The following is a 25849-nucleotide window of genomic DNA, read 5'->3' on the forward strand; positions in this document are numbered from 1 at the left end:
AGGTGTACCTTATTTATTTTTCAGGGAGTTGGCAACCCTAACAGCAACTGTGTGTGAAAAGTGGTAGATGCTGAAAAGCATGTTCATGGAAACATCGTCGGGTCTGCCGTGATATGTTTACAGTGGGACTTCTGCTCCTGAACCTCTGCGTCTGCAAATCGGGGTTGTACGGAGTCACTTTCATCTTTACGCAGGACTGTAAGCTGTCATCTGTGAGGCGTGAGCGGTGTTTGTTTTTAACATAGTTCACGGTGGAGAATAGCTGCTGACATAATGTGGATCCGAAGTGCCATAATTGGCCTACTTGGGGTTGAAAGTCTCGATATATGCATGGCGTTTCGGCGGGTATACCGGCTTCCGCGAGTGTGACGCTTATTTTGAGCGATGAAAAAATAATAGAATATATATTTTTTTGTATTTCAATATCACAATAATCTTCCAATTTAGAACTACAAGTTAAAAAAGAACTAATATAAATAAAATACTAGGACTAAAGAGCTGCATGTGGCTCCGGAGCCGCAGGTTGCCGACCCCTGCCCTAGAAGGAGTTTTTCAGAAGACCGTATAAAAGATGGACGTAGTTACCACAATTTCACCCATTGGTTTTAGGAGCTTCAGTGTTTTAGTTGCTGTCAAGTCAGTTTTTTGGAGCCGGAAATATCTGGACAAGAGGGTGGAGTGCAAAGTTATCCGCTAACGCTAGCTAGCTTAGTTAGCAGCTACATCCACAAACTGTAAAGGTGCCACGGACACACATGTCTGCTGGCTGGGGCTAAGAAACAAAATAAAATATTAAAATTTCCCTCACAAACTTCTTGGATGACCATCTTTACAGTAATTGCTATATATAGGTTTGCATGTATACATACCTCATCTCCTCCTTAAAGGGTTGGACAATCTAAATGAAACTTTGCATGAACATATCACACATTTAACCATTATTGGTTAAATAATACGATTTTACAAAAGATTTATTAGAAATCCCAATTCCCATGATATGCGTTAATCCAGATCATAAAAGGTATAAAAAAAACTTTCGATAGGGACCAAAACTGTTGGGTTTTTTTGGGTTTTTTGTACCAGCGTCTAAAATATGCTTTTTCATCTTTTTTTATGCTGTGAAGCTTAACATGGGAGTGGGTGGGGATTGACTCTCCTTTGAAGCCAGCCTTTTGTGGCCCCTGCAGTCTGTTAGCGTTTCCTGCAATGGCCTCATTTTATTTTAGCTCCGGAAATTGTTCCTTAATAAACAATAACAACTATTTTCTAACGTGACTGTTTTTGACTGCCCCCTGGTGATTAAAAAAAAAGAAGTTTACTCACAGTCACAGTAATTTTAGTAGTTTTTGGTGACTTAAAATTCCAGATTTATGTTTCTTTGTTCTGCTAAAATTACACAACTTGTAAAATACTTTCCCATCTATTTCAGAAGAATATCCCTTTGTACTCCAGCTACAGTGTGTTGCTGGAGCGTTACGCTCACAGAAAAACCCTTGTTTTCATACAGCTGCTACATGTGCAATTAGTACAAAGCTAGTTTGTTTAGGATTTAGAGCAAGAGTTGTTTTATCCTCTTATGTATTTGTGGATGCTCTGAGTGAGCACTGGCTAAACTTGGGAATTATACAGGGATCTGGGGGTGGTGCTGGGATTCTGTGTCACTACATGGGCATGCACACGCATATACATGTTAAACGTTCACTTGCTTCTACTCCTGCTCTCTTGTCTGTATCATCTGTACAAACTACTTCCTAATGTCAATCTTTTGGAGCAGGCTGATTGATAGATACTCTACTCTGTGTCACGATTCGCTGGTTTGTGACCAAAGTCTTTGTGGCAGATTCTTCACTCAGTCCTGGGCAAAAGAGAAGGTGGAGGAAGAAAAGGAGGGGCCAAGGGGGAGGGGTTTTGCACGAACAGATGCCGGCACACACAGGATGTTTGTGCGTGTGTGTAAATGAGTGTGTGTGCATGCACATGGTGTGTCACAGGAACCAAAACAGAGGAGAGTCCCGGTCAGCAGCCCTGCAGTAGCAAGAGGAAAGTGATCAAAGTAAGCCAGAAAAGACTCTGTACTACTCAGACGTCAGTCACAGGAATTTAGTCAGAGACACCATTGGTCCTGTCGTCATTTGAGGGGAAGGAGTCCAAGCTCTTGAATCAGCATCAGCATTGCCAGTATCTGTTATCATCACCATTCAAAAGGAGGCCTAACAGTGACAATGAACAACCCTAGGTCTATCCAGAATGAGATTACGTCTCTAAAAGGTATTTAACATTCAGTTTTTGATTTACAGAAAAAGTGCCTACCGACAGGCTAACATACCAGCAAAGAATGAGGGTCACATTTGATTGTATCAGTCTATCTATAGGAAGGGAGGGGTGTCATTGTTTGAAAAGCAGTTGGAAGCTCAGGCATGTTTAACTAGCTGCTCACAATTGTATTTTAAACTGAGAGATACCATTTTACCGTTATAATACTCTTACCTGTGTTCGGCTGTTTTAATATCTGCCTGTCTGTGCTCCAAAATGTGTGCCATTGTTTCACCGTCTGTTAAACAGATAAATACTGAAGGAGTAAAGCAGGCTGGTATTTTGATAGACACACTTGGACCTCACATTTGCCATGCAAACCCTCTATGCAAACCTGGAATATCCATTTTCTTGGCTTATCTAAAATTAATGGTGAAACTGTGCTTAATGATTACACAGGCTGGGCTTTATTTTTGTACAGTAGCTCCGTGAAAGAGTGATGGAAAATGTAGCACAGCATTCTTTGACTATCACGCAAACCAGGGAATGGGAGGAATGTTGTCCACCTTTTCTTTCGCCATGCTTCTTGCTTGTTTTCAGTGTTTGCTTCCTTCCATCACAGTAAATCTTTCATAGCTGCATCATTTCAGCATACGACCTGTCAGGTTTTACCTTTCTGAACCAGTTATTCACACGTGCTGCGTGTAGTTTCTGTGGATGAATGACTTAGAGTTAGCGTAAACTATGAATGGCCATATACTTGGTAAACTGATAGTAACAATGAAGAGGAAGACAGTGACCAGAAAGATAATAGAGAAGAGTTTTGCAACTTCTTAGCTCAGCATGTTAAGTATAACCTGAAAAACAAGTGCATTTCTTATCTGTCTTTAAACAGGGCTTTATATACGTAAATGCTTCATCAGACAGGCTAATAGCAGACAGATAGGTGCAGTAAGTCACCTTCTGTTTATTTGCTTAGAACACAGTCTTTTTTCTTTATAGGCTTGGATGAAAACTAGAGCACAACCACAAGAGAGGCAGTTCAAACAAACATGAGTGCTGCCTGGCCTGATGTGGTGGCAAATAGAAACAGTGTATGAATATTTTTGTATGCAGAACAAATGCAAAATGCAGAATTTTAGCAGTTAGCTTTTCTTTTTTAGATAATAGTTTTATGTTTTCATTTGTTTCAAGCTGTTAGGGTTGGAAAAAATGGTAGGGGACTGAGGTGTTCAGCATTGATTTTCTGTTGTAAAAGGAGCACCATGCTGACTAAAAAATATATCTAATTATATCTAATGAAAAACAGGAATGGTTCCAGACATCCCTCTCCTGTTCAAGTTTTTATAGGAAGTGTCTTTAAGCATGATTTTACCAAATTACCAACAGTATGTATGATCAGAGCTTTACACATTCTTCCCAGCTCTCAGCTCTTTCAGCTTCTCCCATAATAAATCCTTTTGTAATTACAGCTGTGCCACTGTCTGACACTTTGGTTCTTTCTTTAGACGGCGTGTGTGAGCTTTCACACAGTCACACTAATAGGAAACTACTGGATCCCGCTGCAATGCAGAAATTGCTTCCACTTATGTGGACAGAGTACCTCAGTGTGTGACGCTCAATCATCAGACTTTTTATCTGCGGCATTAAGACACTTGGAACAGTAATGTCACACTGCTGCACAGAAAACAGGCCCATTCATGCACAGTACGCTACCAGGAGAGATCAGTGCAAATGAGAGCTACAATTCCAAGAAGCTGTCATAGGTTCAGGCAGTGTGATTAATGTGATCTCAACGGTAGGCTTTCTCTCTCTGCGCGTCTGAGTCTCTCCATCTCATCTCTAGATTGATTTCGGCCTTAGTTTGCATTTCCTGAAGGAGTCATGCAGCCATAAATTCCCCCGTTTTACTTCATGACACATAGCCACAGACTATGTGTGCTTATGAGGATGAGAGCCGTAGGGCTGTCTCCTGCTCTGATAAATTCTTTTCAAGTCTTGTCTCTTTTGTTTTGGGTTGTATTGTATTTCTTTTGGGGTCAGATCTTGCAAGAATAGGTAATGAGTTGAATTCCATCAAACCAGAACACTGTGCGTGCAGTTGCACTGCTCTGTCTGGCTTTTCAAGCGGATATGCAGTTCTGTATGAATTGGTAGTAGCGTGACTTTACAGGGTTGCCAGCTGTCAAGTATCAGATTGGGTGGGTGGCATGGTTAACCTCAGCAGGTTATGAAACAGCTAAATGTACTGCCGTTGTTACCAGGAAACATATTGCAATGCTGTTTTAGTTGCTAAAAAACACAAGCAAACGCTTATAGAAGTGTAGTGTATAACAAATATATGCCAGCCATATAAGGAATGTCTACACAGGAAGCAACTCACTTGTTGCCTTGTAGCCATTTGTATTGGACATTCCAGGGTCTGGTTGCCTAGGTTACCCTCTAATGTATTTACCTCGCTTCATATGCCAGCATACTTCAGACATTCATCTAGAAGCTGAAAGTTTAACTCAGGACACCCAGTTCACATTGCCCACAGTCTCTTCTCCCGTTGCGAGAAGTCACTGACTCTCTGTGGTCTCTGCTCGTTTTCTGTGTTGACGATTGTTTAATGTGTTTTCCTCTTATACACCTCTAAAGACCGTAAAATTTACATACTAACGATTTTAGACATCATGATAATTAAGGTAGACATGCACGCTCACTCTGTAGTAGTCACTGCTACAAATACTGTCTTTGAATTTAGGCATGAAAACTGAAAAAAAAACCCAGAAATATAAGAAGAAAAATTGACCAGACTTACTGAGAGGGACTGTGGACTCATCAAACTTTATTCGAAATATACTCACAACCACCCAGCATATGCTTTCCTTGGGGATCTGCCAAACCTGGTAGTCGCCACCGATCCACAGTGAGGCCTTTCCCAACCCACAGACTCTGGCCTAGCATGCTGCTACATTATCAATAAATGTTTGTGTTTTTGTTTGAGGTGCTTGCTCATTTTAATCTGTCTAACCTAACCTATTTAATCTATTTAACCTATTTAACCTTTTTTCATAAAGTACTGGCTTTCATCTTTATTTATTTGTATTTATTTGGCATTACATTTGTGTGGAAGCATGAGAGTAGTGAACCCTGCTAATTAGCATAAGCCACAAGACATTGCTAACTCACGTATCATCCTATATGTAGTTATTAAAGCTATTTTTGGCCTACATTTACTGTACATACATGTTCTTTATACCAACACGAAATATACTCTTTATTTTACAAAAAAGCTCACATAAGCTGTGTGTATTCCATCTAATGCTAGGCTAACAGGGCAGTAGTGTTCATGCTATAAGCTACTGCGATGATACAAACCCCAGTTTCTCCACCATGGCTGTCATATAATAATATATATATAAACTGGGTTCTCCTCTCTTTTCAGTAACACACATATTCATATTCGTCACCTGAAACCTTCTGTTTACCAAAATAGCAACAAATAGCAGCAAATAAAAGAAGACAAACAAGGTGATTGCATATCAGTAATGTAATCAGAGAAGGTAAGTTAGTCGTTAGCTGAAATGTGCTGTTTCAGTTAAGAGAACTAAAAATGTTTGATTAAATCTCGATGTTCCCTTTTAAAGTGCAATGACACATATGGTTAGCGGTGCCAAAGTGCAAATTAACAACTGTTAAATTGGTATTCATGGCATGTCTGATGGTGACCTCAGTCTATTTTAACCCATCATAATACTTTTAATAATATCATATCTTAATGCTGCAGTTCACACTGATTGTTTCACCAGCCAATCCGGTCACACATCACATATTTATGAATACAGAAAGCTTTTATGACATTTAGTTGAATACAAATGTTACACAATAATCTCAAGTTGAGCAACAATTTCTTAAATGTCTGCTATGCTCAATCTGTGACAACAAAATACAATAACTGTTTCATTCAAGTATACTTATGCAACATTGGTCTCACTGCTCAAAAAAAGCAAAAAGGTGGTCAGCAACCAAGTTTACACTCCAGTCACCTGAGAAAAAGTGAGAATCAGCACAAGGTCCCTGCATCCTGCGACCCCCTGTCCTCCATTGTCTGAAGGAAATACCTTTTGTAATGCAGGAAATGTTCTTAGTATTGCAAATCTGCTTGCATTTCCAACGTGTTTCAAGAAAAAAGAGATTGAAACGGTTTTTATTTCAAGCTTTGTCTACCAGCCGGCTAAAACACCAGAAGAGCCTGCACACAGTCGTTCAGAGATGAAATGTTTATTTTACTTTGTTCTTGTCTGTAGAGACTGACTGAAAATGTTAGGGGTAAGCTTATAGAGGGATTGAACAGATCCCTTCCTTCCCCTTGTTCTATAAGCAGTATGGTCTCTATAGTGTCTGGATGGGCCATGCTCCACACTGTACACACATGAATCGGTTAGAGGAAATTCCATGACCTGCTTGTAGGTATTTTGGGAATTACTTCTCACTCATAACCTTGCGTTTATTTCTTTAATTTCCTTTTCTATTGTCCCTGACCTTTCTGGACAGATTGCATCCGCATTTCTGAAATGTAGCGTATGCTTACGTACACTGATTTTCCTTCTGTTCCACTCTGCAGTTTCTCTGTTTTGATGAGAAAAAAAACCAGTGGCAAAATATGACATTCAGCACTCTTTGTCATAAGGTAAAATAAACAGAGAAGCAGCGCAAGTGGGTTTCCACATTATAGTGTAATTAATGAGTAGCAAATGTGAGCATTGGGAGGTTCTTCACTTGTTTACCTCAGGCCTCTGAGAGTTAACCTTCTTTGTTCCTCTGGATTTGTCTCCTTTACAAAAAACATTACACAAAGATGTACAACATTTTGTGGGAAATGTAGCTCACAGAGTGACACGACAGAGTGGCAGGTATAAACTGGCTGGTCACTCTGTCACCACTTTGCTGATTGCTGAGAACACTGTTTGCATTCAGGATAGTTTCAGGCCTGTCATGAGTGCGGCGCCACAGCATGGGGTAATGATGAATATGTTCTGATTTAACAGCAGAGTGAGAGGTAGTACATCCTCTCAGTATGTTTACCCTGGAGTGTTGCGTTGTAGTGCGTGCATGTCTGATGCATACTCGAGGCTCTGCAGCTGTGTGCTTGTCTGTGTTTTTCTCATGTGGATCATGTCCTTACCGTACTTTTGATAACACTGTAGTGATACTTTCCATCTATTCATCCCTCATCACAGATTCTGGTTCTCGCCTTATGAGATTCACTCTAAGAGATGCTTTTATTATCAGGCAGCTGGGACTGGAGATGACTGGGTGTTACTAGTGAGATTGTTCTCATGGTTAAGATGTTGGATACCAGAGAAATGGGAACACCTTATTGAAGTTAAAAAGGGAAATATCTTGGATCAGCGGTCCCCAACCTTTTTTTACGCCATGGACTGGTTTATGCCCGACAATATTTTCACGGACCGGCCTTTAAGGTGTCGCGGATAAATACAACAAAATAAAACTAGTACCGGTACCGAAAAAAAGAAGATTTATCCATAACACACGTGAAAAGACCCAGGAAAACCGAGTTAATGATAAAAACGATAACTAAATAACGCTGAAAACCGATAAAAACCCTGAAAACTATACATTTCATCCCTGAGCCTCAACTCTCGCAGCCCGGTACCAAACGACTCACGGACCGGTACCGGTCCGAGGCCCGGGGGTTGGGTACCGCTGTCTTAGATTACTGAAATATCATGTCTTAATATTTTTCTTCCTGTTATTGGTGTATGATTGGGGTAGTTTAGATTGAAAAGAACACGTTAGAATGTAAAAGTCACATAAAGTAGACCAGCCAGTCCTGGTTTCTCTGAGGTAAAATCACTATTTTATCTTATCTCATATCTCTTCTTTGCTCTAGAAGAACGTGTTCTCCCTGTTTGGTTCACTCTAGTATAGTCCAACTATTTGTTGACTTGATATACATTTTTTTTTCCTTTGAGATGCAGAAAACATAAAGAGTTCAGTTATAAGTCTGTTATAAAAAGTTAACTATAAAAGTAGATATCGATATCGGCAGCACTGATACATGGGTTAGACTTTATTCTCTATTGATATGTGTTGGCTGTAGATGTGGAAGAGGGTGAGGGTGATTATCTCTATGTGTGTGGCTTGTTCATGATGTGCCTTTTACTATATGATAGCCTCTAGTTGCCTGCACAGCCCTGATACAGGCAAGCAGTTAAGAAAACAGATAGTTCAGTATATGATACTAACGTTCAGCAGTAGTCGATACCTATCTGCGGTGGTCTGATGAAAGGGAACATCTGATAGTAGCTGTTCCACCTGACAGCTGGAACCTTGCTTTAAAAGATCTGTTGTTATTATCTCCATACCTGATGACATAGCACACTTTCAGAGCCCCTGTAGTTTTCCTGCTTTTGCAGTTTGCACTTTTTGGCAGAACAAGAAAGACCAACAGGATATTATCCAGAGGCGTAACATTTTGGCACATGCGTGTTGGCAGATCAGTGTCGTCTTTGTATTACATCAATCGACCACTATCACAAAGCTGTGGCATAGGGGGTTTTTAAAAATCTGTTAAATGACACCCTTTTTTTCCTGTAAGTCTATAGCAAGTTTTTCATTATCTGAGTTTTGTTTGTCTCTATCAGTGTAGCTAGTGTTTGAACAACACAGGTTCTAGATACTGTTTTAAAATCTGATGTTTGGCGTTCTTGTCTTGTTTTATTAACAGTTGTTACCACAATTGCTGTTGTATTGGATCCAAGTCTCATTTTCTGGGATCACGATGATAGAACTGAAGACCGAGCACAAAGACAGGAAATGAAAATTACAAACGGTTTTCTTCAAGTTTCAGGAAATCGTAGCCACTTTAAAGCGTACTGTTGATATAATGTTTAAACAATTATTTTTTTCTTGCTTTTATTCTGCTGTGTGGAAATTGATATATTTGCTTGTTCAGTATTACAGTAGCTTAGATGAAATCATTGTAACCCATCTTAGCTGCAATTCTTAAGTCAGGAATGATGTTTCTTTGGCCACAACCATTTGGTCTTTGATCAGAGACAGCTAGCTGCCAAAAAAGGCAGCAAACTGTCTGATAAGTGCTTCGTGTCAGAGGAATGGAATGAGACATCTCTGAAAAGAAGAGATTAAAAACCGTGTAGGATTTCCAGAAATTTGGCAAACAAATGATTCTCATGGACTCAGAACTTAATGATCAGCAACAAGGCCCTTGAACTTGAAGTAAGGACAAGTCTTTACACAGCTCGAGTGTTTTCTCCCATCCACATCCATTCAGTCACCTGTGTTTCATTTCCCTTCAACTGACGATGGCACAGAGAATGACGGCTGAACAACAGCTTCTTAAACTGTATGTATAGTGCAGAAAGGAAATGACTCATCTAGTTACTTGCCAATCTGTGTTTTGTTTGCTTTAATTTCTATGTCAACAAAAGATGTCTGATCAAGAAATGACTCACAGTATCATAGGCCACAGTTCTGACCACAAGCAAATGACTCATCTTTTGGGACCGCATGCTAACTGGCTGCACGATGTCCTCGTGAATTCTCCTAAAATGATAACAAACCTCCTGCAATATTATCAGTCATGGTAACCGATAAACGAAACTTTTTAGCTTCCTGGTGTTAAATATTCTTTCAGACCTCATATTTTGCCTTACACAATAACAAAAATGTCAGCTTATTGGTGACTTAAGACAGACAGAAAATAATGAATACCTAAACCTTACTGTCCCATCCAGTGAAACAGAACTGCTAAACTACAGTTAACTTTAATTATCCTTTAGTTTTGCTCCAATCACAAACTTCAAACACAGTCTGTTCACAATATATAATACTAACAGGGGTTTTTTCTCTTTATCTGTGACACCATGCTTTTGCCATGCTGTAAATCAGGAGTGGCTGCTTGCCTCAAATGTTGTGGCTACACATAAATGTCACAATGAAGCTGGTCAGTAAATTCCACTCAAATACAGTTTGCTCCATCGACCGCTGATGATCTCTTTCGACATCTCCGCACCCCCGAACATTAAGAACAAGACAAAACAATGCAGATACAAAGACAGACTGATTTATTATCACCCCCTTCTCCCCATTGTGATGGGCGAATTCAGCAGCCAAGGCCTAAATTTGTTTACAATCTTTCAGTCTGCTTCACACAGGAGGGTAATTTGATGAGAACCCAACTGTGTAGGCGATGATTTCTGTGTGGTCCGAACCATGTGGTCTGTTTTAGAAGATATGACAGGACTTTTTTTTTTTAATCTGTTTACTTGTAACCGTTCCATCCTTTTCTCCCATTTTTCCTTTTTTAAAATACCATATGGGAGTTATCAAATTCCTGAACTGTTTTCTGCGCGGCATCTTCCAGCTGTCGACCCAGCCCTGAATTCAGAAACACAAGCAGTATTTGTTATGGGCGTGCTTTATGCTGTTTGCAAAGCCTCCACGCTCCTATTGTCGCTTCTGTCATCTGGGACATCTGCACTGTTAGAAGCAGGCGCTCTGTGGAATCATTTCACACTCATGTCCACAATGTTTTACAGCAATTTGCACACAATTCAAGACATTCCTGTCGTATAGTTAACCCTGCTTCCCTGTAAGGAAATGCATCATGGGTAGTTTCCCTTCTCTGTTGTTGAGCTATTTTTAGTTATGGCTTTCTAGCGCTATGGGGAAAGACCTTATAGTATACTTAATGAGAGCAACAGCTGTGAAATGACTTAGTGTCTCCCTCATGGTAAACAAACAGAAGCCAGGGGACAGAACCAGCCCTCTCTGCTCTATTTACTTTCTTATCTGAATTAGGCTTAAATATTTCCTTTTTGACAAAGGTTATATTTAGGGATGGATTACACGACCCTGAATCCTCCCTTTAGCTATGCTGCAATATACCTAGGCTGTTAAGGGCTTTCCATGATGATTCACCTCTTTTCTTAGTGTATTTATAGCACCACTCTACATTTAACCATTAGTATTAATCTCTCTTCTAATATCATAAAAGTACTGTTCATTATCTTCATACTGAAAATAACAGTAATTAAAAAAAAAAAATCCAACAACTTGCAGCCAAAGTTCCTTGTTTTCTCTCCTTTTCTCCTCCCACGCCTTCCGGATACTTTTAGCTTGGGTTAATGTGTGTGAGTGTGTGCTGTAATTCAGGAAAAAGTGTTAATGATTAACCCTATGGCTTCCAATGCCTGCTTCACACGCAAGCTTTAAATGCAGCTATGGCTAGCATTGACACTGCACTGCAGGATCGAATTCATCATGCATGTTGGCTAACGCCGTCACTTGCGTGGTTACATTTTAGAAGACCCAGTTAAATGGCCCACTTGCATACATATGCTATATATAAATTTGACTCCCTTTCTCCTCGTGGACATCAAACACTCGCCACCTTTATCTTCACAGTGTTTTACACAGTGCACATGCAATACAGTCATTTCTCTTTGATTTCCCTGTTCTGTGTTCAGTGTCTTTTCGATTAGAAAAACCTGCTGCTGTTTTTGTCCAGCATTTTTGTGTCTCCAAATCAGCAGATTAATAGTCTTTTCACACCCTATCCCAATGCGGGCTTTTCATCCCACTCAAAGCTGTGTGAAATGATTATATTTAACCTTTATGCATACTCTAATGTGAGATTAATTATTGAGTTAAACATTTATTTTGTCAGTCCAGCGGGAACATGGAGCAGTGCTGCCTGATTTAATTGAATTTAACTTGTGTTCTATTGTTTTCTTTCATCTTTACGCCCTTGTTTGCTTTTGTTGCTGCCCTGAAATTTTAGCTCTTTGTCAAACACTTCAGCTCCATACACACTCACGTATGAGTATGCACACACATACACACATACACAGAGGTATTATTATGGAGGGCGGCTCTGACCTGTGAGGAGGAGGAGGAGACTGGCGGGGGGGACTTCTGTTGATCTTCGCAGCGTGACGTGTTTGACAGAGAACATAGGCTGCAAGAGAAAGTCAAAAATCTGGAGTGAAAGCGGAAAGGAGAGAAGAAGATAGCTGTAGGGAAAAGCCGCCGTTAGTAAGCCGTGAGGTTCCAAAGTTCTTCTTGAACGCGTCTGAATCATGGAGTCCTTCTACTCGAGCAAAGGTACGCAAACGCAGTGAACAAACATGCAGCTGAAAGGAGAGAAAGGAGACAGGCAACAAAGCTAAGAGGTAACGTGATACAGGTGCAGGGCTGGCAAACAGAGGATTTCAGTGGGTGGGACTGCACATGGGCAAAAAAACAACAGTAGAAAACGTGTAACAGGTGTCTGTCTGCAAACATGTGAGAATGTTTGGATCAAAGAGTGCAAAAACAAATATATATAGTAATCAAGACTGTTAATCAAACTTCCATCTCCATATTTGCCAGTATTGGCTGTGTTGTGGGACTTTCATGTGCAAAAAGCTAAGGTGCGACAAGAATTACTCATAGAACAGACAAGGCAACAAGTATGCCACTGATTCAGTCAGAAATGCCTTTGAAAGCCTGAATTGGAGCAGTTGGGGTGGTGGTGGGTTGCAAAGTGGTCTGAAAAGGCTGCAGAAACTCTGTGCAAGCTGAGTTGTAATAGCATAGCCCATATGAGGTGTGCCAATAGGATGAACAGGTTGGGATCAGCTGAGCACACCTGGTTGAATGAGGTGTTGAGATCAACTGATCTGACACGATTGCTAACGGAGCTTGGCTCCTTGGCCTGCCAGAACCAATGCTATCCTCAATTCATTTTTAATGGTTTATAGCATGCTGTTTCTTACATGGGTGCATTGTAGCCAGTGCAGTTACCTGCTGAAATGCTAGAGCTGAATTTAGTGAGTTACTCATGTCACTGGACTTTACCTGTTGTACAGTAAGTGATGCACTAACACTTGCTAACCTCTGATCTTGTAACAGAGTGCTGAAGATGTATTAAGCTTTTAGAGTGTAATAAATGGATGCTGACTGTGGCCGTGCGCTCCTGCGGAGATTTACTGCCTTGTCCTTGCTAGCAGCTCCCTAATATGCTACTTTACGTCCCTGTTTCAGCAGCCCGAGCAGTATTTTACCCTCCGTGTGTGCAGTGTGCTGAGTGCGATGCTGCCGTGCTGCTGACTCTCAGTCGAGAACCCACAAAGGAGGGATTTTTCTTGCACTCAAAGGCCTTTTTACTGTCATAGTCTCAGGGATTACGGGCTAAAAACGTTCCCACTGAGCCTCCATCAGTCCCCAGCATGATTCAAAGACCTCCCACAGAGTGTGAAGAAGTGGTGCACTATGTTGGTGCTTCTGAGTGTTTGGCAGGAGAAGGTTTGCCTGTGTGGCGGTGAGCAGTTTTGCACTGGCGATTTGTAAAAGCCCAGGGCAGGTTTCTTAGGTTGTTTTCACTGATGGAAATGTGTGTTGGTGTGTTGTTTTTGGGCAGGGGTTGGTAGTAGCCACTATCAGCTGGTGTGCAATGGAGTATTATTAAATAGGCTTAAAGTTTCAGTCAGTGTCTTTGTGGGTTGTTTTAGTAACATAGTTAGATTTCTTTAGTCAGTGAAAGCTTCTTGTGGAATTTCCCTAAAGTTGGATGATGTCATCGACGCTTCTGTCGTTGATCAGATCATTAGGCTTTCTTTAACCTGAAGTAATGAGGAAGACCTTGTGACAAACTGTCCAGCTGCAGTATGCAACACATGCAATCTTTTTCTGGAAACCAGTTTCTCGCTGTATTTGTTAGCAGATGAAGCTTGCTTAGTAACAAACACATGATTTTAGACTCTCTGTCTCTTTGAAAAGAGTTATTTTGGCCTTTATGATACAGTAGTATCTGGATAAGGGTAAAACCGAGCCTAGGGCGGTGATGTAGAAAGCTCCGCCCTGCTACGTTGGTCCTGCACTCGTCGAGCCGACCTGCAGGGGTGTTCAGTTTTTATTAGCGCATAATAGCAGTGCAGTCAGACAGCTTATGCTTAAAATGATGTATTACAGCAATAAAATATAGTTAGAACTTGGAGTCTAGGCACCAAACTCATCACTCACTTCAAATACGTCACTTGTAGAAAATGGGGAGTGATGAGTAAATATCTCCCTGGAGCTTACAGATGGAGCATGGGAGGCTTGGAAACATAGGCCTGCAGTCCTGGGTTGCACTGACATGTCTTAGGCAGAGATGGGAAAGTTTGCAGCTCAAATAGGCGGTGTGTTTGACACATGATGTTAGGCATGATTACCATTTGAACCAGCTTGTAGCCTTCGCTGTATTTACAGTAACACTTATGATACACTCAGTGACGTAGCATGAAAGAATGAGAATCTCTAAACTTTGACCTACTGCCCTTACTTTACCTGTTGAAGTGTCCTTGAGAACATAAAGTAAGGTCTGGGATGATAATAAATTATCTGCTTTAATCTGTTAATTTGTTTGTACAATAAAAGGGTGCAGGGTTCACCAGGCAGCAGCTAATGCAATATTTTGGAAAACACAGTGAATTAAAGCCACAAGTCTGGACTTCAGCCACATCTTGAGTGTTTAAATTACAATTTACTGTGGTGGTATCGTCCTCCAGCTCTTCTAAGTGGACAGCGAGGCATTCCCAAGCCATCTGAGAGACATAATTTCACTAGGCTGTCCTGGGTCTGTACCCCAGGCTTCTTCCAAGCAGGACATTCCTAAAAGCCTCACCAAGGAGGCACCAAAGAGACCTACAATATTTTTCCTGAAATATTTCTGTGCAGTTTCTTGTCAGCAGACTGTCCATGCAGGAAATGTGACCAGAGGTTGCTCCAGAGGAAAGTCTGCCTGCTCTTGCAGGATGCTTCCTCTCATATCCTGTTGTTCTGTTGTCTTTGAATTTAGTTTCCTTCACTTTTGGTTTTGTGACTTCCTGTAAATGGATTTCCTGCTATAAAAAATAATCGAAAAACTTGTATCATGCACATCAACAAAATAGTGGTTCGCTCACACCATCGGTGTTACAGCAAACCTTTGTGTTTTTAACAGATAAATGATCAACTTAGTAATATTTCTGTTAGAATCTTTGATGGGTGCAGTTTACTGTTTTTTAATTTATGGATTAAGCAATTAAAAGAGACGATAATTCTGAAGTTAAAAGTTTTTTATTAACTGGAAAATGTCTATTTTCACAAAAAAGTATATCAAATGACAAAACCTTTTTTAATTTTCATCTCCTCTTGATTGCACGTCTCAGTAACGTCTTGTTTCTTGGAATGTAGTTCCTGAAGATAAAGCCATAAACCAAGTACAAAACGTGAATCCATAAAATCTTAAAATTTGCCATTAAAACTTTACTGCCCTCACCATTAACACAGTCATTTTTCACATCATGTCAAGCATTTACTGCAAATATTCACCATAAACATTTACGTTCAGCTGCTAGAAGCCATACCATAAGTTAGACAGGTCCAATTTTAGAGCGGGTTAGTTCTCGGTTCATCTGTGTCAAAGGGTGACGATTTAACGACCTTGTGGTTCCCCATGAGAAACACTAGCAGGGTGGCAAGTCGGTAGTCGGTACTTGTGCGTTACTGTTATAGACTGGAAACTGTAGTGGTGCTGCTGAGGAGAATGTCCTACTCAGTAGCAGGGCGATGTGGGTGGTAAAGATTGGGTGGGGGCAGAGTGGCGTGACATCAGAATAAAGGACAACTGTGGAGCTCGAGCCTTTGATCTGTCCTGTCCCTAAAGGCTGGAATACTTTCAAGCCAAGAGCGTTGGCCTGTATTCACTGTGAAATTTTAAACTTCACTTTATAACTTTGATGAATACAAAGGCAGAAAAGTTCTCTGAATATTTATTTAAGTGTAGAAAATACTAAAAAATAAAAGTTCAGTATAAAAGGTAGAAAAATAATAATAATTTGCATGGTATTATTACTCTTATTATTGCAAAAACATGTGGAGATGGTTTGACTGTAATGCAGTCTGTATCGTGTTTCATACGTTGAATGGTGTACAGGTGCTTTGGATGTGCAGATTACAATCATTATAGGAACCCTAAAACCAGTTTGGATGAGTCCTAATAACATGTGCCTTTGTCCTCTCTCTCTCTCTCCAGTAGATGGTGCTATTGCCCAGTAAACTTGAATTAGCCGCTCATTCCCAGTGAATGCTTTTTTATGAATTCTCTGAATCGGAATGGATGGGCTCAAGATGTTCCCTTTCTTTTGTGCAAAAAAGAAAGAAGGAACTCGCTTGCATAACAGTTGAAGCATGAGGATATAATTCAGCTCTTTGTCAGGCCGACTCTTGAAACAGAATGTTCCTGCATGTGGGACCGGTTAGTTTGAAGTCTTTGCAAGTGTCAGAGCGCACATTTACTTTTGGCATGCGCTGCTAATGCAGTCCACATGACAAACCAGTTCTTCTCCATCGTCTTTTTAACTGTCCTGTTTAAAGTTTGCCTTGTGCGTTTATTAGGGAGTTCAAATAAACTCGACTTTTCTATCCTATAGCATGTGCCTTACACAATTAACACTGCTGTTTGTTTCTCTTTGTTTTTCAGGTGAGTCCCATCTTCTCTTCTGTCTTCTGTCGTGCTGACTGATGATGGTCCAGAACACCTGGAGCTATGAACCAATAAGTACTCTGATTGCATCAATCCAGTTGTAGTGTTAGAGTGGAATAAAACACAGGAAATGCGTGCAGCTTGATATTGTAAGAACTATTTTCTGCTGACACATGAATAAACACTTTGTTGACTTAGTACAGAGTTGGAGCGCAGCTGGATACACACTTGTGCTTATATTACTAGTTTAGTGGTGTAATAAACTTTTACTCTTATTTTATGACACATAATATTTTATCTTGAATCTTGAATCATCACTCTATGAATCACAAGGGTGGGGTCATTTCCTCTAAAGTATATTTGCAATGTTTAGCACAAGGTATGAGAAATGCATGCAGGGGTTGTAACACCTGGGTGTGACCTGTTCACGAGAAGGCCACCTCATCACATTGCTTCATTCTTTTTAGTAGCAGCTCAAAGTGTTCCATGGAAAGGATGAGCTGTATGTGAGGTGTATTGAAAGCCCACCGCCTGCTTCGGTGTTTCACACGATCTTTTAAGGAAATTTTGGAACTGCTGTGCCGCAGAGTGCTTGATAAAATCTCAACCTTCTGATCTTGATGAAGTGAACGTGTGGATGTGCGATTGGAGGCATGGGTGGGGGCAAACAATGCTTGTTCAGTGACTCTCGGCGTTACTCACAAAGCAAAAATGCCAAAAACGTGTGTCTGTGCTCGTGTGTGTGCTCAGCGAGTGTTGAGACAATAGCAAACTTGTGCTTCCACACTTCTTTCTGGTGATGTTTGGTAAGGGATCTCATTGTATTAGTAGAGATATGGCCCTCCTGTAACTTTTCAGTGGCCTCCAGTGCACGGCGGTTCACATTTCTTTACCCGAGGGGGAGTTATTACTGTTGCCACACCTCGCATAAAGGTCCTAAGATCCTGACAAAGCCGGTTGCATGATTGTTAAAGGTGATCCAACTGGTTTGTATTTCTCTCTTTCTCCAGTTCAGTTCATTTGATAGTCTAGTACGTCTAATTACCCTGCAGCACGTTTAGTTCAGCAAAGCAACGTTTACAAAAGGCTTCACCTTCACTACAAGATCACACTTTAAGTGCAGCGCATTGCTATTTGTGTTCAACTTGCACAAGTGGTCCCACATGTTTCTAAAAGTGCATTGATTGATTGATTAAACCACAGCAAACCTTTTAAAAGCTCATAGTGCGGTTCTGTTGCAAAGCCTGCATCGCGAGATTGGCTGCGTAAATGTTAAGCAGCTCTTACAGTTGTCAGGGGAGTAACCTGATAGGCTGTTGGCTGTAGTTACTCTGCTGTTTGGTTTCAATGTGGGACACACACCCTCAAGGACAAACTATCAGGATACTTTGTTTTTTTTTTTTTAATGGTTACCTGTAATTGCTTCTTTGTAATCGTTTCTAAATCACAGTTCTTTCACGCAGAAATGCACCAATGCTGGTTAACGAGTGCACAGCTAGAACAGCGCCTACTCATCTGGGTTTTATTATAATTTGGGGACGGGAAGCTTGCCTATTGTTTGGACTCCTGTTCTGTCTTTAAAGGCAGGAGGTTTAGTTTTAGATGTCACAATGGAAAACAGGATGCAGAACCACTCCAACCACTCCAAGCTTGCAGATGGAAAACAAGCAAGCAAAAAAAAAAGAAAAAGCCATCTCCTGCAGGAGTGAAGACATGTGAATTTTGGGGTGGAGTGACTTGGCTTATGAAAAGCACGTATAGAGGAATTCTGGCTGATTACTAAAATTGGTATCAGCACTGGTAACCAATCAAATATGACCCTAGATTTTCACTAGCAGTGCATCTGTAGTTTCCAGCCTATTGTACTTTGAACTTGTGTGTCAGCTGATATTTTATTAATCCTGCAGCTGTGCAGCGCTGGGTGTGGTGTATTATTTCTCCTGTGGTTTTGTGCCTAGCCATTCTTATTGGGAATGCTGTGTGAAACAAAACAAGAACCATGGGCATAAGAGAACAATATAAAGTCATTAATTCGCACGTATTACCACACCCATAAAGTGAGGCGCCAAACCTGCACACGAAATAATTTCTTTTTTAATACCGTTGCCTTGTTGCAGGCACAGAGTTGGCTTTCATTCCTTGCAAGTTTTTATTGTGGCATTATAGTGTCTGGATTTGAGTTACTTCTTGTCCTTGCATTGTTGCATGCGAGGACATGTTGGATAGTTTATTACTCTGGGTAATTATACTCTACTGCCATAATACCAGACAACCAGAGCATTCCTAAGATTATGCAATTCTTGGGAAAAAAGAAAAACAAGAAAAACACTTGAACGAGCACTAAAATGTCCATCACCTGCTATGTTTTCTTTCATTTCATTTTCATTGATTGACTTCATGTCTGTTATGTTGCTGGGGCAGTGCTCTGTCTTGGAATGGCAGGATTTCAGGAAGAAAAGTATTATATATCGCTTCCCGTTCCCTCCGATAACCTGAAAAAAGAGTTCAGACTCTCAGTAGTAATATATGTCAGGAAGAACAACAGCCTGAATCTAAAACTCCACACTGACCCTTAGCGCCACCTCTGCTGCAATTCTTTCCTACATTAAAGAGCCCTCTTGTGGGTACTTTGGCACACTGAAATCTAGTTTATGAAAGTCACGGAGATAATAATGGTAATGAGTCACCACTGTGTCTGTAACTGGACTCTAAAGCTGTGGCAGAATGGGCCTTTTCTTTGCACACACACTAAATTTACTGCACGTCTTTCTTTTGTGAAAGAAAGACTCATGCAGTCATTTTAGTGTCTCTCTCTGCCCAGGGACGAAAGAATGCGACTGATTCATTCTGCCCGGATGGTGGTGGTGTGGCTTGTGTGTGTGTGTGTGTGTGTGTGTGTGTGTGTGTGTGTGTGTGTGTGTGTGTGTGTGTGTGTGTGTGCGTGTGTGTGTGTGTGTGTGTGTTCATATATATGGGTGTGCATGAGGAGTCACCTGTATTGTGTTTGTCTGTTTTATTCTGTGGGTCAGGATGCCTGACTAAAAATAAAGCCGAGGCTCTTCAGGTTACAATGCAAATCTGCACACTGTGACAGAGTCAGGAAGGCCAGAGTCGAGATCCTGTGACAGGTTTTGCTGTTTGATAGTTGGTTGCCCGTGGCAGCGGCAGCAGCAAGTCCATGTTCCCTGGGACCTCAGCCGTGGACAGCACATGGTGTTTGCCTAACCTGTGGGCTGTGTTGCTGCAGCAACCAAAGCCTGCATGGCCACTCCTATATGTGGTTAGCAGTTGCTGACTCATGAAGCAGATATTCATCTTTTTTTTCTCTCTCTGTCTCTTTGATAAAAATGTTACACATTGTTTGGAATGTCTTACAGATTTTCTCAGATACACCTTCTGTTGTTTGGTTGTTTTTCATATCATGAATGAGTTACAGTACAGTGGCTGTCTGTGCCTCTGATGGCACAAATGGACTTGCCCCTGCTGGCTGGCACTGCCAGTCCTGGCACTCCCTACAGCCATTTTATACCCTCACTCACCAGTTTGGAGCTCCATTTTGTGAAGGGCCAGCCTTTATTCAAATGCAGTTTCAAACTATTGGGTACTTACTGATGGATGTCATGACCACAAATCATCGTCAGCATATCGTTTTTTATGTAATTAGTGGTAGTTTTTTTGAATGAGCGGGCATTTAAATGTTGTCATAAAATAAAGAAAGTAATCAGAATCAGAATCAGAAAGCATGACGTTGAAGATAAGAACAGGGCAGTAAAAAAGTATTTGGCATAGGTTCAGCTCACATTCAGGAAGAACTGGGAGCACAACACAAGCAGAATTGAAAACAAAATGTGTCTCTTAGTAGCACAGAAAGTTTCTCTCTTATTTTAGTGCATCTCTGCTCTCGTTTCTTCATCTTATGTCTGTCTTTGCTGTTTATTAATAACGCCAAGGAGCCCCTTCCAGCTTTTAACACCTTGTTATGCTACCTGACTAGCTAGCATTACCCACAATGCTCTTCAGATATGTAATTTTGGACATTTCTATTTTTTAGTATTACAGATTTTTTTGTTTTCTCGAGTGTGTGTGCTGTCATGTTTGCCTGGTTTATCCTTAGATTATTATTTTTTATCTTTTTATTTTTTCTTATTTTCTTTCTTTTATTGTCTGATGATTTTTTATTATCAGAGCTAAAAAGTATATACAGCTAGCCAATATTATTAAGTCAATAAATTTAAAGCCTACTTTTTGCACATTCACTGAAACAGTAGTATTTGGAAAATTTTGCATGAAAATGCCGCTACCATCCAGGACTACATGTATTTAAATGTATGTTATTTACTTCTGTTCATACAATACTCACATTCAGTTCAATTCAGTTTTGTTTACATAGCACCAAATCACAACAGTTGCATCAAGGCACTTTATATTGTAAGGTAAGGACCCAACAATCCCCCTATGACCAAGTGCTACAGCCCTCTGCCACGACCAGTTGGGGGTAAGACGGGAGACATACTGCGGAAAAGAGTCAGAGATGAACAATTCTTATACATACGTTCTTTTAAGCCACTTTTAATGTCTTGTTACTTATGAAAATGCAGTTTTAAAACTTGTTAAAGTTTGAAGCTAGTTAGCAAATAAAGCATTATCAGCTAATGTTAGCTAGCTTGGTTAGTATCGTTAAATAAACACAGATACCTGCTAATTAGCGCTGAGTGACCTACAAATTAAACTAAAATTGCTGTCTCTAAAACTGGAGCCTATGGTTGGATTGTTTCAGTACGATTTTAATCAAAGAGCAAGCCATGTTATGTCAGAGCTCCTGTTCTGTGACTTGGATCAGCAGACATCTTGGTTTATGCAAACTGTAAGTCTTCTTAGAGGATGAGTTATGAGAAAACTTACAGTCATCATAAACGGGGCAAATGGAGTCACATGCAATTGTCACAAATTCTTCCTATATTAAAAAAAAAAAATTAAATTGTGTTGTATTGTAATAAGACAAATGTGTTGTTTAATGCATCATTGTGTGAACGTACTCCTTTACTGAAACCTTGTGTATTCTCTTTCAGTTTAGCAGCTTCATACTTTTGTGGTGGCCTTTAGGCCCATTGGAAACATGCCAGAAACAATAAAATCGTAAACTGATTGTCTCTAGTCTCTTGAAATATATACAGCAGTTGGCTGTTTGATAGCATTTCTCCTTTGGATTGCCCGTATCTGAATGCAGTTTTAAGATTAACATGCTTCTTTTTAACAGTTAACAAAAGGCTTAATTGCTTGATGTCAACCAAAATATACAAGAGGTGAAGTAAGAGTTGTTGTTGGGTGTATTTCGGGTGCCTTGGTGTGCCTATTACAGACTGACTTATAGTTCTTTGTATTCTGTCTCTGCATAGTTCTCTTGTCTATCCTTTTTCACCCTCCTGTGTACCCTTCATCTTAATGTCTGGGGCTGTAATTTGCTTGGTTTCTCGAACAAGGTATCCACTGTTCATCCCTCAGCTGGCTGATAATGGAATAAAGCGTGGGCGCCTACAGATGTATGGGACGTGTTGCAGGGTATCCGGGGCAGCAGAGAGGATGTGTCCAGTTTGGCAAGACCCTCAGATTTATAGTGTAGATGTTACTCTGCATTTATGGGACAGATGAAAAGATTTCCTTGTTCCCTTTTTTTCTCTCACAAACACCCTCCCTGCCCTGAAAGTAGCCCTCCACTCCCATTCATTCTCTTTCTTAGCCCCATATTGTATGCCATGTTGATCTGCTGGCCAGGCAGTGGGTCTCTATGTGAAAAGAAGGGAGTAGCAGTGTGGATTTGAGTGTGTGGCAAAAGCAGGAAGGTGTTTTGTTGGAGCCTCTGAGGCCTCTCTGTATGATAGATCAGATCAAAGCAGCATGGAGATAGGAGATCCTCTTGGAGATCGGTTCTGGCTGAGCCCAAAAAAAGGTAAGCGTTTATAATAAGTGCTTGAAGCTGAGAACAGAGGCAGCAAGTTAATGATTCTGTGCACTGGTTAGCATTAGGCTTATGTCATAAAGAGGTGTGGCTAAGTAAGCTAGACATCTTTTGTCAGATCTTCGAATCAGAACAGATAAATTGAAAGTTCTCACCCGGTTTGTGCAGCAATATTTAAACCTTTCTAGCTCCTAAATGGCGTAATACATCCTCTCCGTGCTGAGTCGGATCCCTGGCTGCTGTTTAGCTGAGCTGGCATACGCCTCTCACAAGAGAGAGAACAAGAGAGCTGAGAGCTGGTTCAAATTTTCTGTCCAGATCTCACGGCTGGAACTTATTTACAGCACAAAGATTTTTTTGTAATTGCTGGCTGTTTGCAGAATTTAACACAAAAGACTGATGTCTATTACATTTTTTTACATCAGACAGTCACAAAACATGCTCTACTTTTAGTGCAAATTTTATTGTTGCCGATTGAAACGAATGTGTCCTCTTCATCAGTCGTAGGGACTGTCTGCCAGATTGCTGCTTTTTTTTTTTGCTTTCAGTCGACTCTCTTACCCCGTCATTGGCGGGCTGCTGTCCAAATTTGAGAGGCTGCCAGGGACATTGTAAGGTTGGGCAAATTAGGAACCCTCCACTAAGACGTGACAAAAAGCTTGCTAGAGTGAGAGTAAGCGGGGATGAACGGGACTTGGCAAAACTTTTTTGGGTGCTCCTGCTCTTTTTTGGCTGGTGAGGCGGGCGACAGGAGACACAATCTGTGACTTAATTTCTTTCCACTCTGGAAAAGGAAAAGTCAGTGTGATCCGAGACTGGTGGAACCTAAGACCCAAGCAATGCCTGTCATTTTTCTTACCTCAGACACTCATCACTTTATAGATTTTTCCATGTGCATTTACGTGTATGTTGGCAAGACAGAAGCCAAAACTTGGCTTTCCTTACTACGCTCTCACAGTAGTCTGTTGTTTTTTTAACTTGTGACGTCTTTTCTCAAGAATTTCTTTTTCTAGTTCTTTCTATTAGTTACTCATGCCATAATTTAAAAAAAGGTTGTCTTACTACACGGTTGCTTTTAACAAGGCTTACTGAACACTAGAGATATTTATAAGTCAACAAAAGTTTGGATTGGCAGAGCAACAAGCAGCAGGTCCCATAGTGCCTTGATTTATTTCAGAACTTTGTCTATTGTTCTCAGTGCAACAAAGCAAACATTTTTCCTCCTCCACTTTGATTTCCCCCCTTTTTTAGTTCGGCTTATCCAAGAACAGTTGATTATTTATTTTTGCAGCAGAGTAGGCAATGCCAAAGACACCCCTCTCCTTCCATGCTCAGCAAACCCTAACACAAAGTGCTTCTTTGTATGGAGCAGTTCTGCGGTTTACTGACTTTTGTGGCTTTGTGTTTGCTTGTTCTGTTTACAATATAAAGAGTTTGGGGTTTTTCTCTTAGCCACCCCTCCAACTATATCTGGCTTTGCACAAGAGGCACAGTTCTCTTCAAGTCCTTAGTCTCATGCGCTCAAAGTTTTCAGCCACCCGCCGTCACCTCCAGGGGTTAATCCTTTCAGCCTCTCTCTTCTTGCATTTCAAAGGTTTGTTTGTCTGCCTGTTTAAGCACTAATTGTTGTTCAGGCTGACCCATCTAGAAATCAGTCAAGGTTGTTGCGAGGGTTATATTAGTGATGGGTTATATTAGTGATGCGATTAAGGCTTCATATGCCAGGTTCTCACAATAGTAAAGACAAATTTATATATAGATTGGCTACATAATTTATTTATAGCTTTATTTTTGGGCATAGAAGTCATATATTACGAATGAATATATGAATACATAAAAATTGGCCACTCATTGCTGAGTAGTTCGACAAAATCCTAGAAGTTTTCCCCCAAACTGGAGCACAGTTATCTGAAAAACGCTACGTCCAGATGAACTGAATCAACCTTTTGGTATAAGTTTAAAACGTTTATTTACTATTATTATTGGGGGTTTTTTTGTTTTGTTTTTTAAATCAACCATCATACAATTGTTATAAAAAGGAGTATTACAAAAATGTGAGTTTTAACAGGAGTGTTATTGGGGATTAACTCACTCTTTGAGCCAGCGAGTCCACATTGACTTCAGTTTTCAGTTCCAGATGTTTCTATCTGACGTATACAGATCCAAATGTAGCATTCTGCATGAATACATTCTCCCAGTGACGATTCTGGCACAGTGAATTTTCGCAGGTATGTGCTGAACATTTGTCATCTTATTTTAGCATGTGAGCAAGCTAACATTTAACAGTTAGAGCTAAATACAGATTATGTCCGCAGGTTATGTTGTTGGTCATAAACTAAAGAATCAAACTTATAGGAACACTAGAACAAAATAACAAACCAAATATCCAATGGATGTCTTTTTGCTATGTTATTTCTTTTTTCAACTTCATGCATGGCAGTTCATTTAATAAATGTCTAGGTAACACGGTTACAATGAAGCCTTTAAATGAAAATGTCTTCAGAGCCCTAAGCAAAACTCGCTGCAAGACCTAAGGCAAAGACAGTGCATGAAAAGCATTGTGGTGATTCTGCTTAGGACAAATTCATATTTAATAAACTGATAAATGATAAACGTGATAAACTAGCCTGCCCCTTCGTGTCTCTGAGCATTATTGACTGTGACGGAAACCACTTGGCCAGCATCCTTCTATGTATTTGTGGAGGTGGCTCAAAAAGATAGGGCAAAATAATTCAGCTATGACCAAGTTCATTAATTGAATTACTCTAATTACTTAGAAAGCCTATAAATACACTGGCGGCAGTCGGAAACCTCCATATAAAGTTGTTCACAACAACCTCTAACTTTAGCAGATTCCTAGGTTGGGTATTTGGGCTCTAACATGCACCAGTTATGTCAGGGGCCACAGCTGTCTCAGACTATGGAGTCACTTGCCTAACCACACACAGCTAAGAGGCAAGCTCCTCAAATAAAAACGGGCTTATCATCTGGATAAAAATGAGCTCTCGTGCATCACAAAACAATTTGTCACAACTACAGAGACACAAGTCATAACTTAGGGTAGACTAAGGGCCACATTTTGATTTGTGCTTTTGTAACTTTTTACGTTTTCATCTGGC

At 40.4% G+C, this 25849-nt stretch overlaps 1 protein-coding gene across 12 annotated transcripts in view; it reads left to right on the top strand.

The window, feature by feature from the left end:
• Nucleotides 1-25849, top strand: part of plecb (plectin b) — a 130156-nt gene that overhangs the window by 40502 nt on the left and 63805 nt on the right. For 2 of the 12 annotated variants that reach the window (XM_042212762.1, XM_042212764.1), the window contains exon 1: nucleotides 1932-2268. The exons of 6 other annotated variants lie outside the window; for them this stretch is intronic. In XM_042212762.1, the coding sequence (XP_042068696.1) occupies nucleotides 2223-2268 (46 nt within the window). In that variant the 5' untranslated portion in view covers nucleotides 1932-2222. Of the gene's footprint in view, nucleotides 1-1931; nucleotides 2269-12240; nucleotides 12391-20928; nucleotides 22722-25849 lie in introns of those variants that run through there. 4 more of the 12 variants (XM_042212765.1, XM_042212767.1, XM_042212761.1 and 1 more) reach the window with 2 other exon arrangements.

This window comes from Haplochromis burtoni, unplaced genomic scaffold, assembly GCF_018398535.1.
Source record: "Haplochromis burtoni strain Fernald_Lab_line unplaced genomic scaffold, NCSU_Asbu1 Contig_392, whole genome shotgun sequence".
Lineage (NCBI taxonomy): Eukaryota > Metazoa > Chordata > Actinopteri > Cichliformes > Cichlidae > Haplochromis > Haplochromis burtoni.